We start from the raw sequence: 20465 nt of genomic DNA, 5'->3' as shown, positions 1-20465 counted from the left end.
ACCAGGAGTGGAAATTTGAGATGCATTTCTCTTTGCTGTGTTCAATGTCCCAAGTGAAAGCTTGAGAAATGATTTCCACCCCCACTCCTGGCTGAACGCAACTGGTGGATGCCTTCAAATTGTGCACTTGAACGCTAGCATCATCTCGTTAAAACAAGTGCTTCGAGCTCGAATTCGAATTCCCATCTTATTGTAGATTTTTTTAAAAAAAACCTAATAGTTAAAGAACAATTTTAAAACTTTTTATTGATCGTTCCTGAACATTTTGAAATTTGAAATAACTATATTTGAAAAGTTAAAACATTGTATTGGGCAACATTCTGAAACAACCTTAATGGACAGACCTAGTGCCAAATAAGGCAGTCTAAAAACATTGACAAATATCAGGAAGGGCTGGCAGAGCTGGAACTGACGTTTTTGTTCCTTGTTTTGCGCATTGTTTTCTTCTCTCTTAAGTTATGCAAAGGATAAATTTAATGATTGATTGATTTTTCCTCTAAAAAAATAAATTCTTGCACCAACATCCGTCACTTTTGAAACAGCTCTCCAGCCAGAGACAGGGCAGAAATTGACGGGAAAGAAGGAAGCGGGGCGTGAACCGGCCTGTCGCTTGTGACGTTAGGGTTGACAGACAGCAGGGTGACCCAATCGGAAGGAACGCTTGTCCGTCCCACGCTCGGTGATTGGGCAGTGAAACGTCAAGGGGGAACCAATGAACGCGGCGAGTGGGCGTGGTTTGGCGCTACCAGCGCTTGGTTGGGTAAACCTTAGGCGAGTGAAGGCTTTTCCTCTATTCTCCCTTTCGGCGAGTTTCGTGCTTCCTGGACGTTGTGTTTGTGATGCGGGGGGGGGGGTGAAAAAGCGGCTGCAACATTGTAGGTTTCATGTTGTTATTTTTTTTGTGCCTAAGGTGGAGTTCATGAGCTCAAAATAAAATCCGTACAGAAAGTGACTAGTCTGCCAGGATTTAAATGTGCAGAGATATCTCTTGTTTAACAAAATATTCAACGTGCAGAGAGAGACAGAGGCAGCGAGACGCGGTGCGGAGAGGAGAGCCCCAGTTCTTGCTATGAGAGTGACGGCGAAACTCCGGTAGCGACTCTGTGGGCAATGAGATGAGGCTCAGAAATGGGACTGTGGCCACCGCGTTAGTGTTTGTCACCTCCTTCCTCAGCCTGTCCTGGTACACAGCCTGGCAAAATGGAAAAGGTACAGTTTCTGTTCATTCCAAAGGCACTTTTGCCTGCGTTTCCGCGTACGGTATAATCTCGCAGAATTGTTCCAGCGCAGGAGGAGGCCATTCGGCCCATCGTTGTCTGCGCCGGCTCTCCGAATGAGCCCTTCCGTGCCATTCTCCGCCTCATTCCCGTAACCCTGCATATTTTCCCTTTTCAGATAACAGTCTCATTCCATTTTGAATGCCTCCCTTGAACCTGCCTCCACCACACACTCAGGCAGTACATTCCAGACCTCAACCGCTGGCTGGGTGAAAAAGTTTTTTCGCGTGTGGCTTTTGCTTTTTTTTTTGCCAATTACTTAAAACCTGTGCCCTGTCCGTTCTCAATCCTTTCACAAGTGGGAACCGTTTCTCCCTATTTACTCTGTCCAGTTCCCTCGTGGTTTTGAATACCTCTATTTCAGTTCAAACATCTGCATTTAGTTGTCTACATGATAATTTATTTCAGATTTCCAGAGCCACAGTATTTTGCTTTTATATTATATAATAATTTGCGGTTTGAACTGGTTGTTTTGAAAGCTGTAGTTGACAAATCTCTATCTTTATTGAGAAATGTTTGTTTGTTAGAGAGGGTTAGAATTGAAAGTGCATTTGTACCATAGTTGATCTTAGTGGAGTAAGTAGGAAACTGGCCATCTGAGATTGCTTTTATATATTTCTGTAATGTTCTTTTGTTAGCCCTTCAGTAAAGTAAGAATGACTTCTCAACGATAGACTTTGAACAAGCTGAAAAGATGGAATTTGAAGTGTCATGTACAATAGTAAAGGGTCAGTATGGTGTCTTGCGACTACATGCATATAAAATAAATGTAGTTGTAATATGGCATTTGTTTTATAGATATTGAAAGTTCTGAATGTGTTCTCAATTCTGTAACTGTTCATTCCTTGTGACCAATTGTGCAACTTTGCCACTCTACAGGTATGAGAATCACAAGCTCCCAAATTAAATTACTTTAATAGCTGGTGGCTTTGCTGATTTTTACTCCAGTAACTTTAAGTCTCATTCAGTGGAAACTGCCTAAAACACTGCATATAGCTAACGTTCACCTAATAAATCTAGCCTAATCTGTTTAAGAGATTTTCTCCACTCCCTGTAGAGATGCCCTGAAGGTGATTGTTATATTGGTGGAAATCCATTGTGATAACCTGATTTTATATCCGCACCATGCAGATGTGGATGAGGTTGCGGTGACAGCTAATGGATTCTTATGTCCCAACATACTTGCTACCCTGGTACCAGTGGTTCTGTTTTCTTTGTAAATGTAGATGGCTGACTTACATAATCTGTTCACAGGCTGGGAATTGTGAAGAGGGAAGCACTGAGCTGCTGTTGAGAATTTGTTAAAATAGACCAGGTGGGAGATAGAATGCAGTCTGGCAAATTCCAAATTGATTCACTCATTTTGTTTCCCTGCTTCAAGGGATAAGGCAGGTGGTCTCTGCTGTAACCATGTCTTCTGCTGGTCTGCATGGATAAAATGTGAAGTCTTTAAGATTCCAGGCTCAACTAGTGTCTTGTGTTTGAAAGTGGAAAAGTTGGTCATCCACAAGATAATGTGTTGTACCTCTTTTAGACTAAACCAGGCAGTGCAGTGTCAACTTTGTTTACATCAGACGTATAAGAAATATTTACACTGTCATTCATATAAGCATGAACAACAACAACAACAACTTACATTTAGTACTGCTGAAAAAAAAGAGACACGCTGTCCAAGCTTTTTGTGTTGTGTTCATCAGGACGGATGTAAGAATGCCAAATTTCAAAGGGAAAACTTGCATTTATATTGCACCGGCCACATAGAAAAAAGTTCCAAGCTGCATCACAGAAGCATAATTAAACAAAGATGAGGGTAGAACTAAATTATGCAGATATCAGGATGAATGACTTTTAGTAAGAGATGGTTTTCACAAAGACTTAGACTCTACAAATGCAAGACATTTTCACAATCTTGTGACATACCAACACATTTCATGATCGATGAAGTGTTTTTGAACTGCAGTCATTGTTGTATGTACGGAAATACAGCAAATAATTTTTGCATATCAAGGCCCCAAAAGCAGCACTATGATAAAGCACTGGTTAATCTGTTTTGGTTGTCGGGCACGTGTTTGTCTCAGATCAGCCTCTCATCCAAAAGAAGGCACCTCTGACAGTGCTTCACTGAAAAGCCAGTCTAGATCATCTGCTCATGTCTCTGGTGTGAACATGAACCTTTAACCTTTTGGACTCTGAATTCAGAATGGTGTCACTGAACCAAGGTTAATACTTTGAAGGAGAAGAGGTGGGTAGAGAGGTTTAGGGTGGGAATTCCAAAGCTGTGCACTTAGATGGCTGAAGGCATGGCTGCCAATGCCGAGGCAAAATAGGTGGTGGTTGATGAGGCCAGAATTTGGGGGGGGTGGGGGGTAAAGTTAGGGAAGTCAGAACTGCACAAATTTCTGACAAAACCCCCACAAAAATATATATAATCAAATGCAATGTATATAAAAAAAAGTGTGGAGTAAGCTATTTGGTCCCTCAAGCCTGTTCCACCAGATAAAATGATCAGGGCTGACCTACCTTAACTCCACCTTTGTGTAGTACCCCTTTTCCCTTGATCCTCTTAGTATCCAAAAATCAATCAATCAATCAATCAATCTCTGTCTTGAATATACTCAACAATTGAGCATCTGGAGCTCTCTGGGAAGAGAATTCCAAAGATTCACATTTGTTTAAGTGACTACTCATCTCAGTTCGAAATAGCCAACCCCTAAATCTGAGAACATGACTCTGTGTTCCAGACTCGCCATCAGGGGGGAAAATCCTCCCAGCATCTACCCTGTCAAGCCTCTTAAGAATTTTATATGTTTCAATGAGATCACCTCCTGTTTTTCTAAATCTATGGAATATAGACCTGTTTCACTTTATTGCTCCTCAGAGGAGAATCCGCACATCCCAGGAATCAGTCTAGTGAACTTTTGTTACACTCCCTCCAAGGCAATTATATCCTTTTAGGTAAAGGAGACCAAACCTGTACACCAGGTTTCACCAAGGTGCCATATGATTTTAGTAAGACTTCTTTACTCTTATACCCCACTCCCTTTGTGATGAAGGCTAACATACTATTTGCTTTCTAATTGCCTGCTGTACATGCATGCTAACTCTTTTCATCCTCCTCCCAGCTTACTTTCTCACCTAGCTTTGTATTGTCAGCAAACTTAGATAAATTACACTTAGTCCCCTCATCTAAGTCATTAATACAGACTAGTGGAGACCTGCAAAACATTTGCAGTCCAATTAGTACCTTTATTGCATCAGTACTTCATTAAATACAGCGTTGAGGTGTCAGCTGTGGCTCAGTTCATAGCACCCTCGCCTCTGAATCAGAGGGTTGTGGGTTCATGTCCCACTCCCGGAAACCAAGAACTGTGATTGTACTCAAAAGAGTTGCAATCTGTGACTGTTGATAACTCGAAAGAATTAAATACAGCATTTCTAGTTACTCATTCACCAAATACTTTAACAGAATTAAAACTTCTCATTCTGGAAGAGGCTACATACAGACCTAGGAATACAAATACAAATTTTGACAAAAACCTGGCCTGTGACTTAATTATAGTCATAGAATCTGAAAGTCTAATTGGGAACTGTTTCCACTGAGTTGAAAAGGCAGGTTTACATCTGAAGAGCTCAACATTATTCACGGAATAAGTGCACAATTTCCTTGAAATCTGCCAGCTATGATTTCAGCTTCCAAACTACCAATCTTGTTGCATGGCAAAATCTTTGTTTAGGATTCAAGTTTCATAGCAACATTATAACTGCTTATTTCTTGAGTCTAAGTTTATGTGATGGCGTGGTCAATGGAGTTAGACTGTAGGGAAACTTTGGAGGATACAGACTGTTATCATCTTTATCTACAGAATTAATGCTGATTTTTAAAAATTCACCTGACAGCTTTCATCCATACCATGTCAACCCCGTTCCATGCCATTCCTCCTCATGCCATCCCACGCCCCTCTTGCCATCCCATCAATTCCATCCCATCCCTTAACAAATCAGACTCTTTGACTTTGTTGTTGGGCTCCCTTTAACTTCTGTTTTTTGTTCTCCAGCCTCCTACCCCCACCTCACCACCTCTACCACCAACTGTTGGCAACTGCACATATGTCATACGCTCTAGCCCTCTGCCTCCCAACATCCCTGTGTGTGCGCCAGGCATCGCCCACCAACAAACGTGCCCTTTTGGTATTACTAATTAAAAATCCAGACAGACAAAAACTGAGTATTACTTTAATAAATTGTGAATAGCTAAGGCCCATGTAATGATTCTTGCGGCATCACACTAGTTACAGCATGCCAACCCAAAAATGACCTGTTTATCCTGACTGTTTTCTGTCCATTCTGTCCATAATCCTCAATCCAATCAATCCTGTGAACTCTAATTTTGTCTAACAATTTCTTATGTGGCATCTTAACAAATCTCATGTAAAAATACAAATACACTACAGCCACCGTTTCCCCCTTATCTACCCTGCTAGCTGCAACCTCAAAAACACTATTTGTCAAACACACTTTTCCTTTCGTAAATCTGTTTTGACACTGCCTGATTATATTAGGATTTTCTAAGTGCCCTATTAGCACGTTGCTAATAATAGATTCTAGCATTTCTCCTACTACTGATGACAGGCTAACTGGCCCTGTGTGTTCCCTGCTTCCTTTTTATAAATGGCAGGGATTGCATTTGCTAAATTGCAATCTACAGGAATCATTCTAGAATTTAGGGAAGTATCAATTTAGGCTGCTGAATGTGAATGAACTATGGAGGCCGTTTTCACAGCCAAACAGGAACTTGTTTTTACACAGTATCCTTATCTCTTGAGTACACCGAGTCAGGGGCAATAAATGCTGGCCCTGTCAGCAACATCCACATCCCATAAATGAATAAAAAATGAACATGCATATGAATATACAAACTAGGAGCAGGAGTAGGCGATTTTATCTCTTGAACCTGCTCTGACATTTGATAATATCATGGCTGATCTGATTGTGGCCTCAACTCTACTTTCCTGTCTACCTTCCATAACCTTAGATTCTTGATTGGCAGGGAGTCAGTCTAACTCGGCCTTAAAAATATTCAAGTACCCTGCCTTCACTGCTGTCTGGTGTGTATATGAAATAAATGCACACTTCCAGTGACTGTTATTTAAGTTGAAAAGAGCTTGGACTCCTGGATGCTAGGTGTGAGTTCATCAATGGATGTAGAGACCTGAACACTTTTTTTTAACGCCAGCAGCAATGGCTATAGCTACTCCTACAGGTTTTAAAAATCTTTAGCTTAATTAACTTGGATGCTGGAAATAAGCCAGAGAGATCATGTTTGTGAGATTGCCAGTGAGGCACTTCACCATCCATCATCAAGAGTGGCTCAGTTAAATCAGCACTGACCAAGTCCTGAAGCTGCCACATTATAGTGGTGAATGAACCAAAAAAAGGGAGCAACTTATCCTATTAGCCTGTCTGTTGCAGATCTCAGATCACTGTGCCCATAATGACATGACGTCACATCTGCATACTGAGGCCTATCTCGACTGTGATGTATTGCACAATTATAAAGCTAAATGGGACAGTCAAAGAGCAGGTATAGCAGGCCAAAACCAGGCATGCATGAGGCAACTCTTGACCTTGTCATAGCATTGCTTTAGCATGCTTTCAAAAGCTAAATGCTAGAGAATGCATGACCATAGCTGTTCTCCAAGTCAAGCAGCATTTAATAGAGCATGCTACTCCCATCCACCAATGGCCGCTGTGACTACTGTATATATTACCTGGTGGATGCACTGCACCAATTCATCAAGGTTCCTTCAATTGAGCCTCTCGGGCCCCAATGTCCACAAGTCCAACAAGTTATCCTCCAGGCAAGGCACATGCCATCCTGACTTGGTTTTACATCACTGTTCCTTCATTATCACTGAGTTAACATACTGGAAATTCCCACCGAGCACCATCGGCACAAGGACTGCAGCAGTTTAAGAAGTCTTTTTCTTGGGGCCAGAATGGATGAGTTACACAGATCACCTAGATTCCAAGAACAAAAGGAGTAAGTTTCAAAGTTACAGAGAAGACAACGCTTCAATACTTTAGTTTTCAGTGAAGATGGTCTGTTTGGCTTGTTATCAAATAAAACTCGTGGATGGTGGTTAGGCTTTGGGGAGTCAGGAGGCGAGTTACTCGTCGCCCGATTCCTAGCCTCTGACCTGCTCTTGTAGCCACAGTATTTATATGGCTAGCCCAGTTCAGTTTCTGGTCAATGGTAACCCCCAGGATGTTGGTAGTGGGGGATTCAGTAATGGTATTGAATGTCAAGGGGCAATGGTTAGATTCTGTCTTGTTGGAGAAGGTCATTGCCTGGCATTTGTGTGGCATGGATGTTACTTGCCAGTTGGCAGCCCAAGCCTGGATGTTGTCCAGGTCTTGCTGCATTTGGACATGAGTCATCATGACTGGTGCTGAACATTGTGCAATCATCAGCGAACATCCCCACTTCTGACCATATGATGGAGGGAAGGTCATTGATGAAGCAGCTGAAAATAGTTGGGCCTAGGACACTACCCTGAGGAACTCCTGCAGTGGTGTCCTAGAACTGAAATGATTGACTTCCAACAACCACAACCATCTTCCTTTGTGCTAGGCTTGACTCCAATCAGTGGAGAATTTTCCTCCTGATTCCCATTAGGGCTCCTTGATACCACACTCTGTCAAATACTGACTTGATGTCAAGGGCAGTCACTCTCACCTCACCTCTGGAATTCAGTTCTTTTGACCATGTTTGAATCAAGGCTGCAATGAGCTGAGTGACCCTGGCAGAACCCAAACTGAGTGTTACCTGAGCAGGTTGTTGCTTATCGAGTGCCACTTGATGGCACTGTTGATGACTCTTTTTGTCACTTTAATGATGACTGAGAGTAAACTGATGGGGCGGTAATTGGCCGGGTTGGATTTATCCTGCTTTGTGTACAGGACATACCTGGGCAATTTTCCACAACGTTGTAGCTGTACTGGAACAGCTTGGATAGGGGTGCGGCAAGTTCTGGGGCACAAGTTTCAGTACTATTGCTGGAATATTGTCAAGGCCCATAGCCTTTGCAGTGTCAAGTGCCTTCAGCCATTTCTTGATATCACGTGGAGTGATTAGAGTTGGCTGAAAACTGGCATCAGCGATGCTGGGGACCACCAGAGGAGGCAGAGATGGATCATCCACTCAGCACTTCTGGCTGAAGATTGTTGCAAATACTTCAGCCTTACCTTTTGCACTAATGTGCTGGGCTCCCCCATCGTTGAGGTCGGGGATATTTGTGGAGCCTCCTCCTCCAGTGAGTTGTTTAATTGTCCACCACAATTCACGACTGGATGTGGCAGGGCTGCAGAGCTTAGATCTGATCCATTGGTTGTGGAATTGCTTAGCTCTGTCTATCGCTTGCTGCTAATGCAGTTTGGCATGCAAGTAGTCCTGTGTTGTAGCTTCACCAGGTTGACACCTCATTTTTAGGTATGCCTGGTGCTGCTCCTGACATGCCTCCCTGTACTCTTCATTGAACCAGAGTTGATCCCTTTGCTTGATGGTAATGATAGAGTGGGGGATATGCTGGGCCATGAGGTTACAGATTGTGGTTGAGTACAATTCTGCTGCTGCTGATGGCCCACAGTGCTTCCTGGTTGCCCAGTCTTGAGTTGCTAGATCTGTTTGAAATCTATCCCATTTAGCACAGTGGTAGTGCTGCACAACATGGTAGAGAGTATCCTTAATGTGAAGATGGGACTTTGTCTCCACAAGGACTGTACGGCGGTCACTCCTACCGATGCTGGCATGGACAGATGCATACAGGGAGGCAGGTTGGTGAGGATTAGGTCAAGTATGTTTTTCTCTCTTGTTGGTTCCCTCACCACCTGTTGCAGACCCAGTTGAGCGGCTATGTCCTTTAGCTCGGTCTGTAGGGGTGATACCGAACCACTCTTGGCGATGGACATTGAAGTCTCCCACCCAGAGTACATCATGTGCCCTTACCACACTCTGCTTCCTCCAGCTGGTGTTCAACATGGAGGAACACTGATTCATCAGCTGATGGGGGGAGGTATGTGGTAATAAGCAGGAGGTTTCCTTGTCCATCTTTGACCTGATGCCTTGAGACTTCATGGGGGCAGGAGCCGATGTTGAGGACTCCCGGGGTAACCCCCTCCCGACTGTATACCACTGTGCTGCCACCTCTGCTGGGTCTGTCCTGCCAGTGGGACAGAACATACCCAGGGATGGTGATGGTGGTGTCTGAGACCATTATCTATAAGGTATGATTCCGTGAGTATGACTATGTCAGGCTGTTGCTTGACTAGTCTGTAAGGCAGCTCTCCTAATTTTGGCACTAGCCTCAGATGGTAGTAAGGAGGACTTTGCAGAGTCGACAGGGCTGAGTTTGCTGTTGCTGTCTCTGGTCCCTAAGTCCATGCAGGGTGGTCCGTCCGGTTTAATTCATTATTGACCTTTTAGCAGTTTGATACAACTGAGTGGCTTGCTAAGCCATTTCAGAGGGCATTAAAGAGTTGCATGTGAACCAGATGAGGTAAGAACAGCAGATTTCCTTCCCAAAAGGACATTAGTGAGCTAAATGCTTTTTTTTTTTACGACAATTGATTCGTGGTTGTCATTAGACTTTTCATTCCAGATCTTTATTGAATTCAAATTCCGCCATCTGCCATGGTGGGATTCGAACCTGGATCCCCAGAGCTGCGTCTCTGGAGTACTAGTCCAGAGGTGATACCACTGTGCCAGAGTGTGTGGGTGCATGCATATGAGCCTGTGCGTATGTATGGGCACGCCTGCCTGTGCCCACCTGTGCGTGTCCATGTGTTATGTCTGTGATTTCCCCACTCTACTAAACATAATCATCTGGCCAAAACAAAAATAAAAATACCTGGGAAAACTCAGCAGGTCTGACAGCATCTGCGGAGAGGAACACAGTTAACGTATGACTCTTCAACATAATCATCTGCCCTTTTGATGTTGCTCAGTCTGATCTTGAAAAGGAGCTAAAAGGGCAAGATATAAAAGGCCTAACAGTTCTTGGTCCAACATTGCCACTTGCCTGGATGAATGCAGCTCCAACAACACTGAACAAGCTTGACACCAACAAAACAAAGTGACCTACTTGATTGGCACCCAATCCACCACTTCAAACATTTGCTCCCTCGACCCCCAGCTATCAGTGGCAGCAGTGTGTACCATCTACAAGATGCATTGCAGCAACTCACCAAGGCTTTTTCCACAGCACCTTCCAAACCCATGACCTCTACCAACTGGAAGAGCAAAGGCATCAGACAGGTGGAAACACCACCACCATCTGCAGCTTTCCCTCCAAGCCACTTGCCATCCTGACTTGGAAGTATATCACTGTTCCTTCGCTGTTGCTGAGTCAAAATCTTGCAACTCGCTCCTTCATAGCACTGTGGGTGTACCTACATCACATGGACTGCAGCGGTTCAAGAAGGCAGCTCACCACCATCTTCTCGGGGGCAAATAGGGATGGGCAACAAGTTCTGCCCTTGCCAGTGATGCCCACATCCCGTGAACAAATTTTTTTTAAAAAGCATCCTTCGAGATCGAAATGGAGAAAATTGGAAGGAGTAGGGTTATTTGGTAAGTTTCTGCTGTGCATTGAATAGGAAGTGGTTTGTCTTGCACTGAAATGCTGAACTGAAGAGAAGAAGCATATTTTGTGGCAAGGCTCAGAAATCATCATCCACATGCTCTGCAGCCAGTGGCTGATGTTTCTTTAACCTCGGCTCAGCTAACACAGCGCTCCCTTCCAGACCTGTATACTTTGGCTTCCTTTTTTATTCTGGGTTCTGCTACATGTTCATGTTCATCTTCATGTACACTATCTGTAAACCCTGGTACCTAAGAGACAGTTTCTCTGGGCTGCTGACTGAGAGGAGAGGGCAAATGACTGGATGGATGAGCACTGGCTCAGATAGAGGTAATTGCAATCTTTTGGTCATCATACTTCTTCTCTACTTCTTTGCCTCCAGATTTTGGATGACAAAGCAGTTCTGTCAACTTGCATGAGCAGCGTTCTAGCTTAAACAGCTATTTTTTGGGTGGCCTGTTACGAGGAATCTGGTAGTTAGTGGAGAGAACCATTATCTGCAAAAGGTGTATATGCTGCTGCAGCCACTGAAGGCACATTGATTCCATTCTTAACATCCAGATGAGAGTTTATTTCAGCGACAGCCAGAACTTTTTTTCCCTGATTTCATTATGTCTATGCTTACCCTACCATTGGCCAGGCATTCCTAGTATCCTGTACTCTCCTTGCTTACAGGAGGAATGCATGTGTTAATTGACAATAGTCTCCAGGTCACACAGTCGCAGTCTGCGAAAATTCATGCGCTTGTTGCCTCCAGACTCCACTATTCCAATGTCTCCATAGTCAGCCTCCCATCTTCCACCTGCCATAAACTTGAGCTCATCCAAAACTTTGCCGTCCAGCTTCTTTCATTCAGGGACTTCAATCAGAATGTTACTAAATCACAGGAACTGCCCCCCAACCAACCCCAACCCACCTGCCCCTCTCCCCTCATTCTCTGTCAATCGGATTGATCACAACTCATACATTTGGTGATCCTTTCCAGAGTTGAGATATTCCCTCTGTCTGTTAGTTAGAGCAGAAGCTGTTGATGATATGTGGCATCTCTGATTTATTGAAGAGCTGGGCTCCTACGGCACCCACTGTGAACTACTGAACTCATTATGAAACTTCCTCACCGAGTGTTTGCATTGGGCCAGGGTGAGTGGACCCTCATTTTGTAACATAGAATGTAAAGCGCAGAAACCGGCTGTTTAACTCTACTGGTCCATGCTGGGTGTTTCAGCTCCACATGAGCCTCCTCTCGCCCTATCTTATTTAACTCTATCAACATACCTTCCATTCCTTTCTTTCTCATGTGTTTACCTGGCTTCCCCTGAAATGCATCTGTACTATTCATCTCAACTATTGTAATATCTATGTATAGTCCAATATGAGAGAAATAGTTGAACCTACTTTCTTTTCTCATTTTACCATTAATATAGTGGATGTTATCAAAATGGCTACTCTTTGCTACGACATAAACCCTTACAGAATTGTTACCCATCGACAAGGCAATTGCCTATCACCAATTCTTTTTTACTCTTTCACGGGATGTGGGCGTCACTGGCTAGGCCAGCATTTTTATTGCCCATCCCTAGTTACCCTTGAGAAGGTGGTGGTGAGCCGCTGCCTTGAACCGCTACAGTCCATGTGGTGTAGCTACACCCACAGTGCCATTAAGGAAGTAGTAGCAGGACATTTAGAAAGTCAGAATACAGTCAAGCAGAGTCAACATGATTTTTATGAAAGGAAAATAGTGTTTGAGAAACTTATTCAAGTTTCTGTGGCCGCAGATGTGACTCCAGAATGTTGTGTTGCCTCCCTGGGGCTAGAGCCAAGGACATCACTGAACGGCTGCAGGGCATTCTGAAGGGGAAGGACGAACAGTCAGACATTGTGGTTCACGTTGGTACTAATGGCATAGATAGAAAGAGGGATGAGGTCTTGCAACAAGAATTTAGGGAGCTAGGTAGCAGATTGAAAAGCGGGACCTCAAAGGTTGTAATCTCTGGATTACGTGTGCTAGTGTGTATGAAAATAGGCAGATAGAGCAGATGAATGTGTGGCTGAAGGAGGGAGGACTTTAGATTCCTGGGTCACTGGGTCAGTTTCTGGGGAAGTTGGGACCTGTACAGGTCCGACAGGTTGCACCTGAACCGGAATGGGGCCAACATCATTGCGGGAGGTTTGTGGGTGCTGTTGGTGGGGGTTTAAACTAATTTACAGGGGGATAGGATACCGAGTGGAGGTATAGTAGGGGGTGATGTACAGGCAATTATAGAAGAAAAACCAAGTTAATCTGGAAGGCAGAGCATATATAGTCAAGTTAAGGCACAAGGCTGGATGGCATTTATTCTAATGCAAGGAGTCTTGCGAGTAAGGCAGGTGAGTTAAGGGTGTTGACTAACACATGGGGATATGATATCATTGCTATCATGGAGACATGGTTGAGGGAGGGGCAGGACTGGCAGCTCAATATTCTGGGATATAGAATCTTCAGAGAGACGAGGGGTGGGAGGGAGGGGGTGTAAAAGAGGAGGTGAGGTCGTAATATTGATAAGGGAGTCAATTACTGCAATAAGGAGGGATGATATCTCAGAAGTTTCCTCAAATGAGGCCTTATGGGTAGAAATTAAAAACAAAAAGGGGGCAATCACATTGCTGGGAGTGTACTATCGGCCACCAAACAGCCAGGGAGAGACAGAAAGGCAGATATGTAGGAAAATCTCAAGTTTAAAAATAATAGGGTAACAATAGTAGGGGATTTCAACTTCCCAATATTAACCGGGTTAGACAAAGTGTGAAAGGCTTAGAGGGGGCTGAATTCTTAAAATATATCCAGGAGAGCTTTAAACCAGCATGTAGAAAGTCCTACAAGAGAGGGGTGGTGTTGGACCTAGTTTTAGGGAGCGAAGCCGGGTAAGTGGTAGAAGTGTCAGTGGGGGACCATTTCGGTGATTGTGACCATAACTCAGTAAGATTTAAGGTGGTTATGGAAAAGGACAAAGTTGGACCGGAAATAAAGGTTCTGAACTGGGGGAAGGCTGATTTTACTGTGATAAGACAGGACCTGGCCAAAGTGGACTGGGAGCAGCTACTTGTAGGAAAATCTACATCAGACCAGTAGGAGTCATTCAAAAAGGAAATAGAGAGAGTGCAGGGCCAACATGTTCCTGTAAAAGTTGGGACTAACAAGTCTAGAGAACCCTGGATGTCAAGGAATGTACAGGATTGGATAAGGATAAAAAGGGAAGCTTGTGGAAGCTTCCAAGGGCTCAAAACAGCAGAAGCCCTAGAGGAGTATAGAAAGTACAGGGGGGGTCACTTAAAAAATAAATTAGAGCGAAGAGGGGGCATGAAAAGATACTGGTAGGTAAAATAAAGGGAAATCCAAAAGCGTTCTATAAGTATATTAGGGGCAAGAGGGTAACCAGGGAAAGAGTAGGGGCATTAGGGACCAAATTGGCATTCTAGGTGAGGTTTTAAATGAGTACTTTGCATCTGTATTCGCTATAGAGAAGGACGATGTAAGTATAAAAATCAGGGAGGGGGACTGTGATATACTTGAACAAATTAGCATTGAGAGGGAGGAGGTATGAGCAGTGTCAGCAGGCTTAAAAGTGGATAAATCCCCAGCCCCAGAGGAGATGTATCCAAGGCTGCTGTGGGAGGTAAGGGAAGAGATTGCAGGAGCCCTGACATTAATTTTCAAATCCTCTCTGGCCACAGGAGAGGTGCCAGAGGACTGGAGGACAGCCAATGTGGTACCATTATTCAAGGGTGGTAGGGATAAACCAGGGAACTATAGGCCAGTGAGTCTAACATCAATGGTAGGGAAACTTTTGGAAAAAATTCCGAGAATTAATCTCCACTTGGAAAGGCAAGGATTAATCGAGGATAGTCAGCATGGCTTTGTCAGGGGGAGATCATGTCTAACAAATTTGATTGAATTTTGAGGAGGTGACTAGGTGTGTTGATGAGGGTAGTGCCATTGATATAGTCTACGTGGACTTCAGTAAGGCTTTTAACAAGGTCTCACATGGGAGACTGGTCAAGAAGGTAAGAGTCTATGGGATCCAGGGCAATTTGGCAAATTGGATCCAAAATTGGCTTAGTGGCAGGAGGCAGAGGGCGATGGTCAAAGGTTGTTTTTGTGACTGGAAGCCTGTGTCCAGTGGCGCACCACAGGTTTTGTTGCTGGTCCCTTGCTGTTTGTAGTGTACATTAATGATCTAGACATGAATGTAGGAGGTATGATCAGTAAGTTCGTAGGTGACACAAAAATTGGTGGTGTTGTAAATAGCGAGGAGGAAAGCCTTAGACTACAGGACGATATAGACGGGCTGGTCAGATTGGCAGAACAGTGGCAAATGGAATTTAATCCTGAAAAATGTGAGGTGATGCATTTTGGGAGGACTAACAAGGCAAGGGAGCATACGATGAATGGTTGGACCCTAGGAAGTACTGAGGATCAGAGGGACCTTTGTGTGCATGTCCATAGATCCTTGAAGGCAGCAGGACAGGTAGATAAGGTGGTTGAGAAGGCATATGGGATACTTGCCTTTATTAGTCAAGGCATTGAACACAAGAGCAGGGAGGTTATGATGGAGCTGTATAAAGCATTAGTTAGGCCACATCTGGAGTACTGTGTGCAATTCTGGTCGCCACACTATAGGAAGGATGTAATTGCAGTGGAGAGGGTGCAGGGGAGGTTAACCAGGATATTGTCTGGGCTGGAGTGTTTCAGATATGGAGAGAGACCAGACAGGCTGGAGTTGATTTCCTTAGAGCAGAGAAGGCTGAGGGGGGGACTTAATTGAGGTGTATAAAATTATGAGGGGCATAGATAGGGTAGGTAGGAAGAAACTTTTCTCCTTTGTGGAGGTGTCAATAACCAGGGGGCATAGATTTAAGGTAAGGGGCAGGAGGTTTAGAGGAGATTTGAGGAAAAATATTTTCACCCAGAGGGTGGGTGGGTATCTGGAACTCGGCTTCTACCACCCTTTCAGGCAGAAACCCTCACAACATTTAAGAAGTATTTAGATGAACACTTGAAATGCCACAGCATACAAGGCTACGGACCAAGTGCTGGAAATGGGATTAGAGTAGAAAGGGGCTTGATGACCGACATGGACATGATGGGCCGAAGGGCTGTAAAACTCTGACTATGACAATGCATGTTTTGATGCTGTAAAGTCTCTGTTTAGATAAACTAACTAGTGAATCTGACTTTTTTTCTAAAAAGTAAAGACTCTTCAGTTGTAACCTTCACCTCCGTACTTTGGTATTAACATCTGGTCTATGCTGAAGTGAGCAAGTATAACAGCTGGTAGAAATACTTGAAGGTTCAATGCTACTCGACAGAAATGACAATTAGCTTATATTCGCTCAATAATGGAATATTATAATCTTGTATTGAAGGCCATGAAGAACACTCATCTATTCTCTGGAACTCTATAAAGGCTCAGAAGCCATACAGCCCAGTGGAGTTGTTGGGGATGGGCCATTTCAGCACAATCTAACATCCAAGCCTTGTGGTCAGACCGTGTATATTTTGCAAGAATCTGATTGGAGTTGTTTACACTTTAGACAGACTTCCATATTTTTAACATGAACATGAATTGCTGCACTGCAATACTCTGTCAATTGAAAAAAAATTCCAAGCATTATGTCAGAGTTGAATTTTCTCAAACCATTGCTCCACCATGTGGAATCTCTGTCTGATCATATTTTTGCCTGAAATTATATTTTTGTTCGCAGTTCTGAGCTCAGATCAAAGCTTCAAATCCAAATTCTTCTTTAAATTCAGTACTTTTTGTACCTTTCTTTCGCTCCGTGACAAGCAGAAAGTTGGTAAGAACTTCATGTAAGGAGAAGCTAATAAGGAATGAAGATCTTATCAAGTGCTGAGCCAACAAGCTGGGTATCTAACCTAATGAGCTCCTTTTCTATTGAACCGATGACATTTCCTACTTTTGTTACCTTATTGTACATTTTTTTTTCCCCTTTCATACATGATTGCTATTCAACAACATGAATCTGTTCTTGTCTTTGACTTTGCATCCTTCAGCTCTACCTCGCCCTTTCTACATGAACTTTAATTAAAAATATAATGTTTTTACACAGATGTTTTCTTCTGCAGGGCTAGGTGGCACTCTTACAGCCACATATCAGCGATTGGTTTCCTCAGATGTGGGAATCCGTACACACTGACATGTCTCCGAATATGCTTATCCTGTTAAGCACCTTCTCTGCAAGGTGATTAATTCACACAAGTATATTTATTGCTGTTTGAAAACTACTGTAGAAATGCACATTTTAATCCCATGTATTCAATTGTTTGGACTTGTGGCACACTGCTCTTTCTTACGCAAGAGATTTCCCATAATTTGTCTCTGTAAAGACAAGATATGAAAACTGGGCAATTTCTTAAGGGCCAGTGTAACTGAGGAAAGAGAAACACTTGGCAGCTGATTTGAAGCTTTTTTGTTAACTCGGGAGATTTGTAGTTTATAAATTAACTCATTTATGCTCCAACTATAGAGATATATAACGGTTTTATGATGGAGATCTTTGAACATTTGAACAGAGTGCTGACCCAATGACAGTGAAGCAGCAGTGATATAGTTTCAAGTCAGAACTTGGGAGGGGAACTTGCAGGTGATGGTATTCCCAAACATCGGTACCCCTTGTTCTTCTAGTTGGTAGAGGTCGGGCTTTGGAAGATGCTGTCAAAGAAGACTTGGAGAGTTGCTGCTGTGCATCTTGTAGATTATTGACAGTGCTGCCACTGTGTGCTGGTGATGGAGGTAATGAATGTTTAAGAGGGTGGATGGGCTGCTGATCAAGTTGGCTGCTTTGCATTGGATGGTGCTTGATGAAGCTTCTTGTGTTGTTGAATCTGCACTCATGCAGGCAAGTGAATAGTATTCCATCAGACTCCAGACCTGTGCCTTGTAGATGGTGGGCTGCCTTTGGGGAGTCAGGCAATGAGTTATCTGCTATAGAATTCCCAGCCTCTGACTTGCTCTTATTTATCTGGCTGGTCCAGTTATGTTTCTGGTCAATGGTAACCTCCAGGATGTGGATGGTGGGTGTTTCAACGATGGTAATGCCATTGAATGTCGTGGTGAAATGGTTAGATTCTCTCATTGGAGATGGCCATTGCCCAGCACTTGTGTGACACGAATGTGACTTGCTGCTTATCAACCCAAGCCTAAATGTCAGTAGTTAAGAAGTTGTGAATGGTACTGAACACTGATCATCAGTGAGATATTTTCATGCCATTAATCCTCCTGCAATGGAATTTACTTCATGATGTGTAGGATTTTAAAATGCTCCTCACTTTTCCACATTATATGAGTCTGTCCTTTCCATATTGAGATTGAAAGATTCAGTGTCTGCGAATTTGACACCATATGGAAGGGGGTGAAATTGATCTGAGCTTGATGAAAATAATGCTCCACAGGAACATAGGACTTAGGAGCAGGCGTAGGCCATTCAGCCCTCAATAAGATCATGGCTGATCTGGTTGTGATCTCCACTTTGCAGTCTTCCCCCCATAACTCTTGACTCCCTTGTCTATCAAAAATCTGCCTAACTCCGCCTTGAATAAATTCAATGACCCAGCCTCCACTGCTTTTTGGGGCAGAGAACTACATAGACTAATGATCCTCTGCGAAAAAAATTCTCCTCTTCTCCATCTTAAACAGTAGACCTCTTATTTTTAAACCGTGGAAACATCCTCTCGGTATCTACCCTATCCAATCCCCTGAGGACCTTATGCCTCAATAAGATCACCTCCTCTCATTCTTCTGAACTCCAATGGATATGGCCAACTTGTTCAACCTTTCTTCATAAGATAAGCTCTCCATCCCAGGAACGAGTCAAGTGAACCTTCAAGAAATGAATGGCATGCTCTGCCTGCAAGATAAGAATTTCCGCGGAATTATGACAAAGAACGGTTGTGCAGTCGATAGTGAAGAGAATAGCTGTTGTCTCCAGAATGATGTCAATGGTTTGGTTGAGCGGGCAGAAAAGCGGCAAATGGAATTCAATCTGGAAAAGAGAGGTAATTCATTTGGGGAGGGCAAACAAAGCAAGGAAATACTCTCAATATCCTCCCGTTTATTGAGAGGTTGAGGAAGTGAGGAACCTTGGAGTGCATGTCCACAGGACACTGAAGGTGGCAGGAGAGATGGATAAGGTGGTAAAGAAAGCATATGGAATGCTTTTCTTTATTGGACGAGGTATTCAATACAAAAGCAGGGATGGAATGATGGAATTGTATAAAATGCCGGTTAGGCCACAGCTGGAATTTTGTGTGCAGTTCTGGTCACCACCTTACAGGAAGGACATGATTGCTCTGGAGTACAGAGGGGATTTACAAGAATGCTGAAAATTGCAGCTATGAGGAAAGATTGGATAGGCTGGGGTTGTTTTCCTTAGAACACAGGCGGCTGAGGGGACCTAATTGAAGGGTCTAGATAGGGTAGACAGTAAAGACTTGTTTGCCCTAACTGAGGGATCAATTACCAGGGGGCATAGATTTAAGGTGATTGGTAGAAGGATTAGAGGGGACATGAGGAAAAACTTTTTCGCGCAGAGGGTGGTGGGTGCCTGGAATTCACTGCCTAAGTTGGTGGTTGAGGCTGAAATGCTCAACTCATTTAAAAGCTCCTTGGATCTGCATCTGAAGCGCTGTTGCCTGCAAGGCTACGGACCAGGTGCTGGAAAGTGGGACTAAAATAAGTGGCTAGTTTCTTTTTCATCTCTTTCTGGCTAGCACAGAAATGGGCTGAATGGCTTCTTTCTGCACTGTAGCTTTCCTATGGTTCAATGGTTCCTGAATATGGAAGGTAGACTTGGCTGACAGCTCAGTAATTCTGGTTTGCTAAGAAGGATCCAAAGATTTCCAGGTTGACATTTACATGGTTAGCTAAGAGGAATAGAGCATTAGAGGGGGATTGTGGACATAACAATGAACCATAAATTCATAACACGCTGATATAGTCCCCACTGCAGGCTGGCAGAGGTTGCAACAAGATAATTAATAACTAGTAAACATGTCCAGTCATTTAGGTGTATCATCTGGTAGAGTTTTCTTCCAGTGACTCACACCAGGTTTGAATAAATCAAATAGTGGTGTCAGTCCTTTATCAGTGGTAGCACTCTTGCTGCTTAAATCAGTAGGTTGTAGCTTCAAGCCCCAATTCAGAGAATTGAGCATGTAATCTAGTCCCTCACTTCAGTGTGGAACTGTCCCTTCCTATGAGTCAATAGGTCAAAGCCTCCTTCTGTCCTCTTGTGGTTGTAACAGATCCCACTGTTTCCAAGAAGAGAAGGGTAGTTTCCCCGGTGTCTGGCCAATATTTATCCTTCCTCACTAAAACCAATTTTATCTGGGACTTTGCTAGGAGCAAATTGGTTTACTAGTTTCCCTACATTATAATAGTCATTATGCTTCAGAAAAGTATGCAAGCAACTGTAAAGCATTTCTGGACAACTTGACATTGTGAAAGACGCTGCATAAATGCAAGGTCCTATGAGTAACACATCCTTTCCACGC

At 43.5% G+C, this 20465-nt stretch overlaps 1 protein-coding gene across 5 annotated transcripts in view; it reads left to right on the top strand.

Moving 5' to 3' along the window:
• Nucleotides 1–796: 796 nt before the first annotated feature.
• mgat4a (alpha-1,3-mannosyl-glycoprotein 4-beta-N-acetylglucosaminyltransferase A) overlaps nucleotides 797–20465 on the top strand; it is a 261997-nt gene continuing 242328 nt past the window's right edge. For 4 of the 5 annotated variants that reach the window (XR_013577081.1, XM_078545191.1, XM_078545190.1 and 1 more), the window contains exon 1: nucleotides 805–1209. Coding sequence is in view for 3 of the 5 variants with exons in the window: in XM_078545191.1 (XP_078401317.1) it covers nucleotides 1116–1209 (94 nt within the window). In the remaining 2 variants the exon portion in view is untranslated. Of the gene's footprint in view, nucleotides 1210–20465 lie in introns of all 5 variants that reach the window. The other variant, XM_078545192.1, reaches the window with a different exon arrangement.

Source organism: Cetorhinus maximus, chromosome 7 (genome assembly GCF_964194155.1).
Source record: "Cetorhinus maximus chromosome 7, sCetMax3.hap1.1, whole genome shotgun sequence".
NCBI classification, from domain to species: domain Eukaryota; kingdom Metazoa; phylum Chordata; class Chondrichthyes; order Lamniformes; family Cetorhinidae; genus Cetorhinus; species Cetorhinus maximus.
Note: the sequence above shows the minus strand (reverse complement) of the source record. Positions and strands in the feature narration are given on the sequence as shown.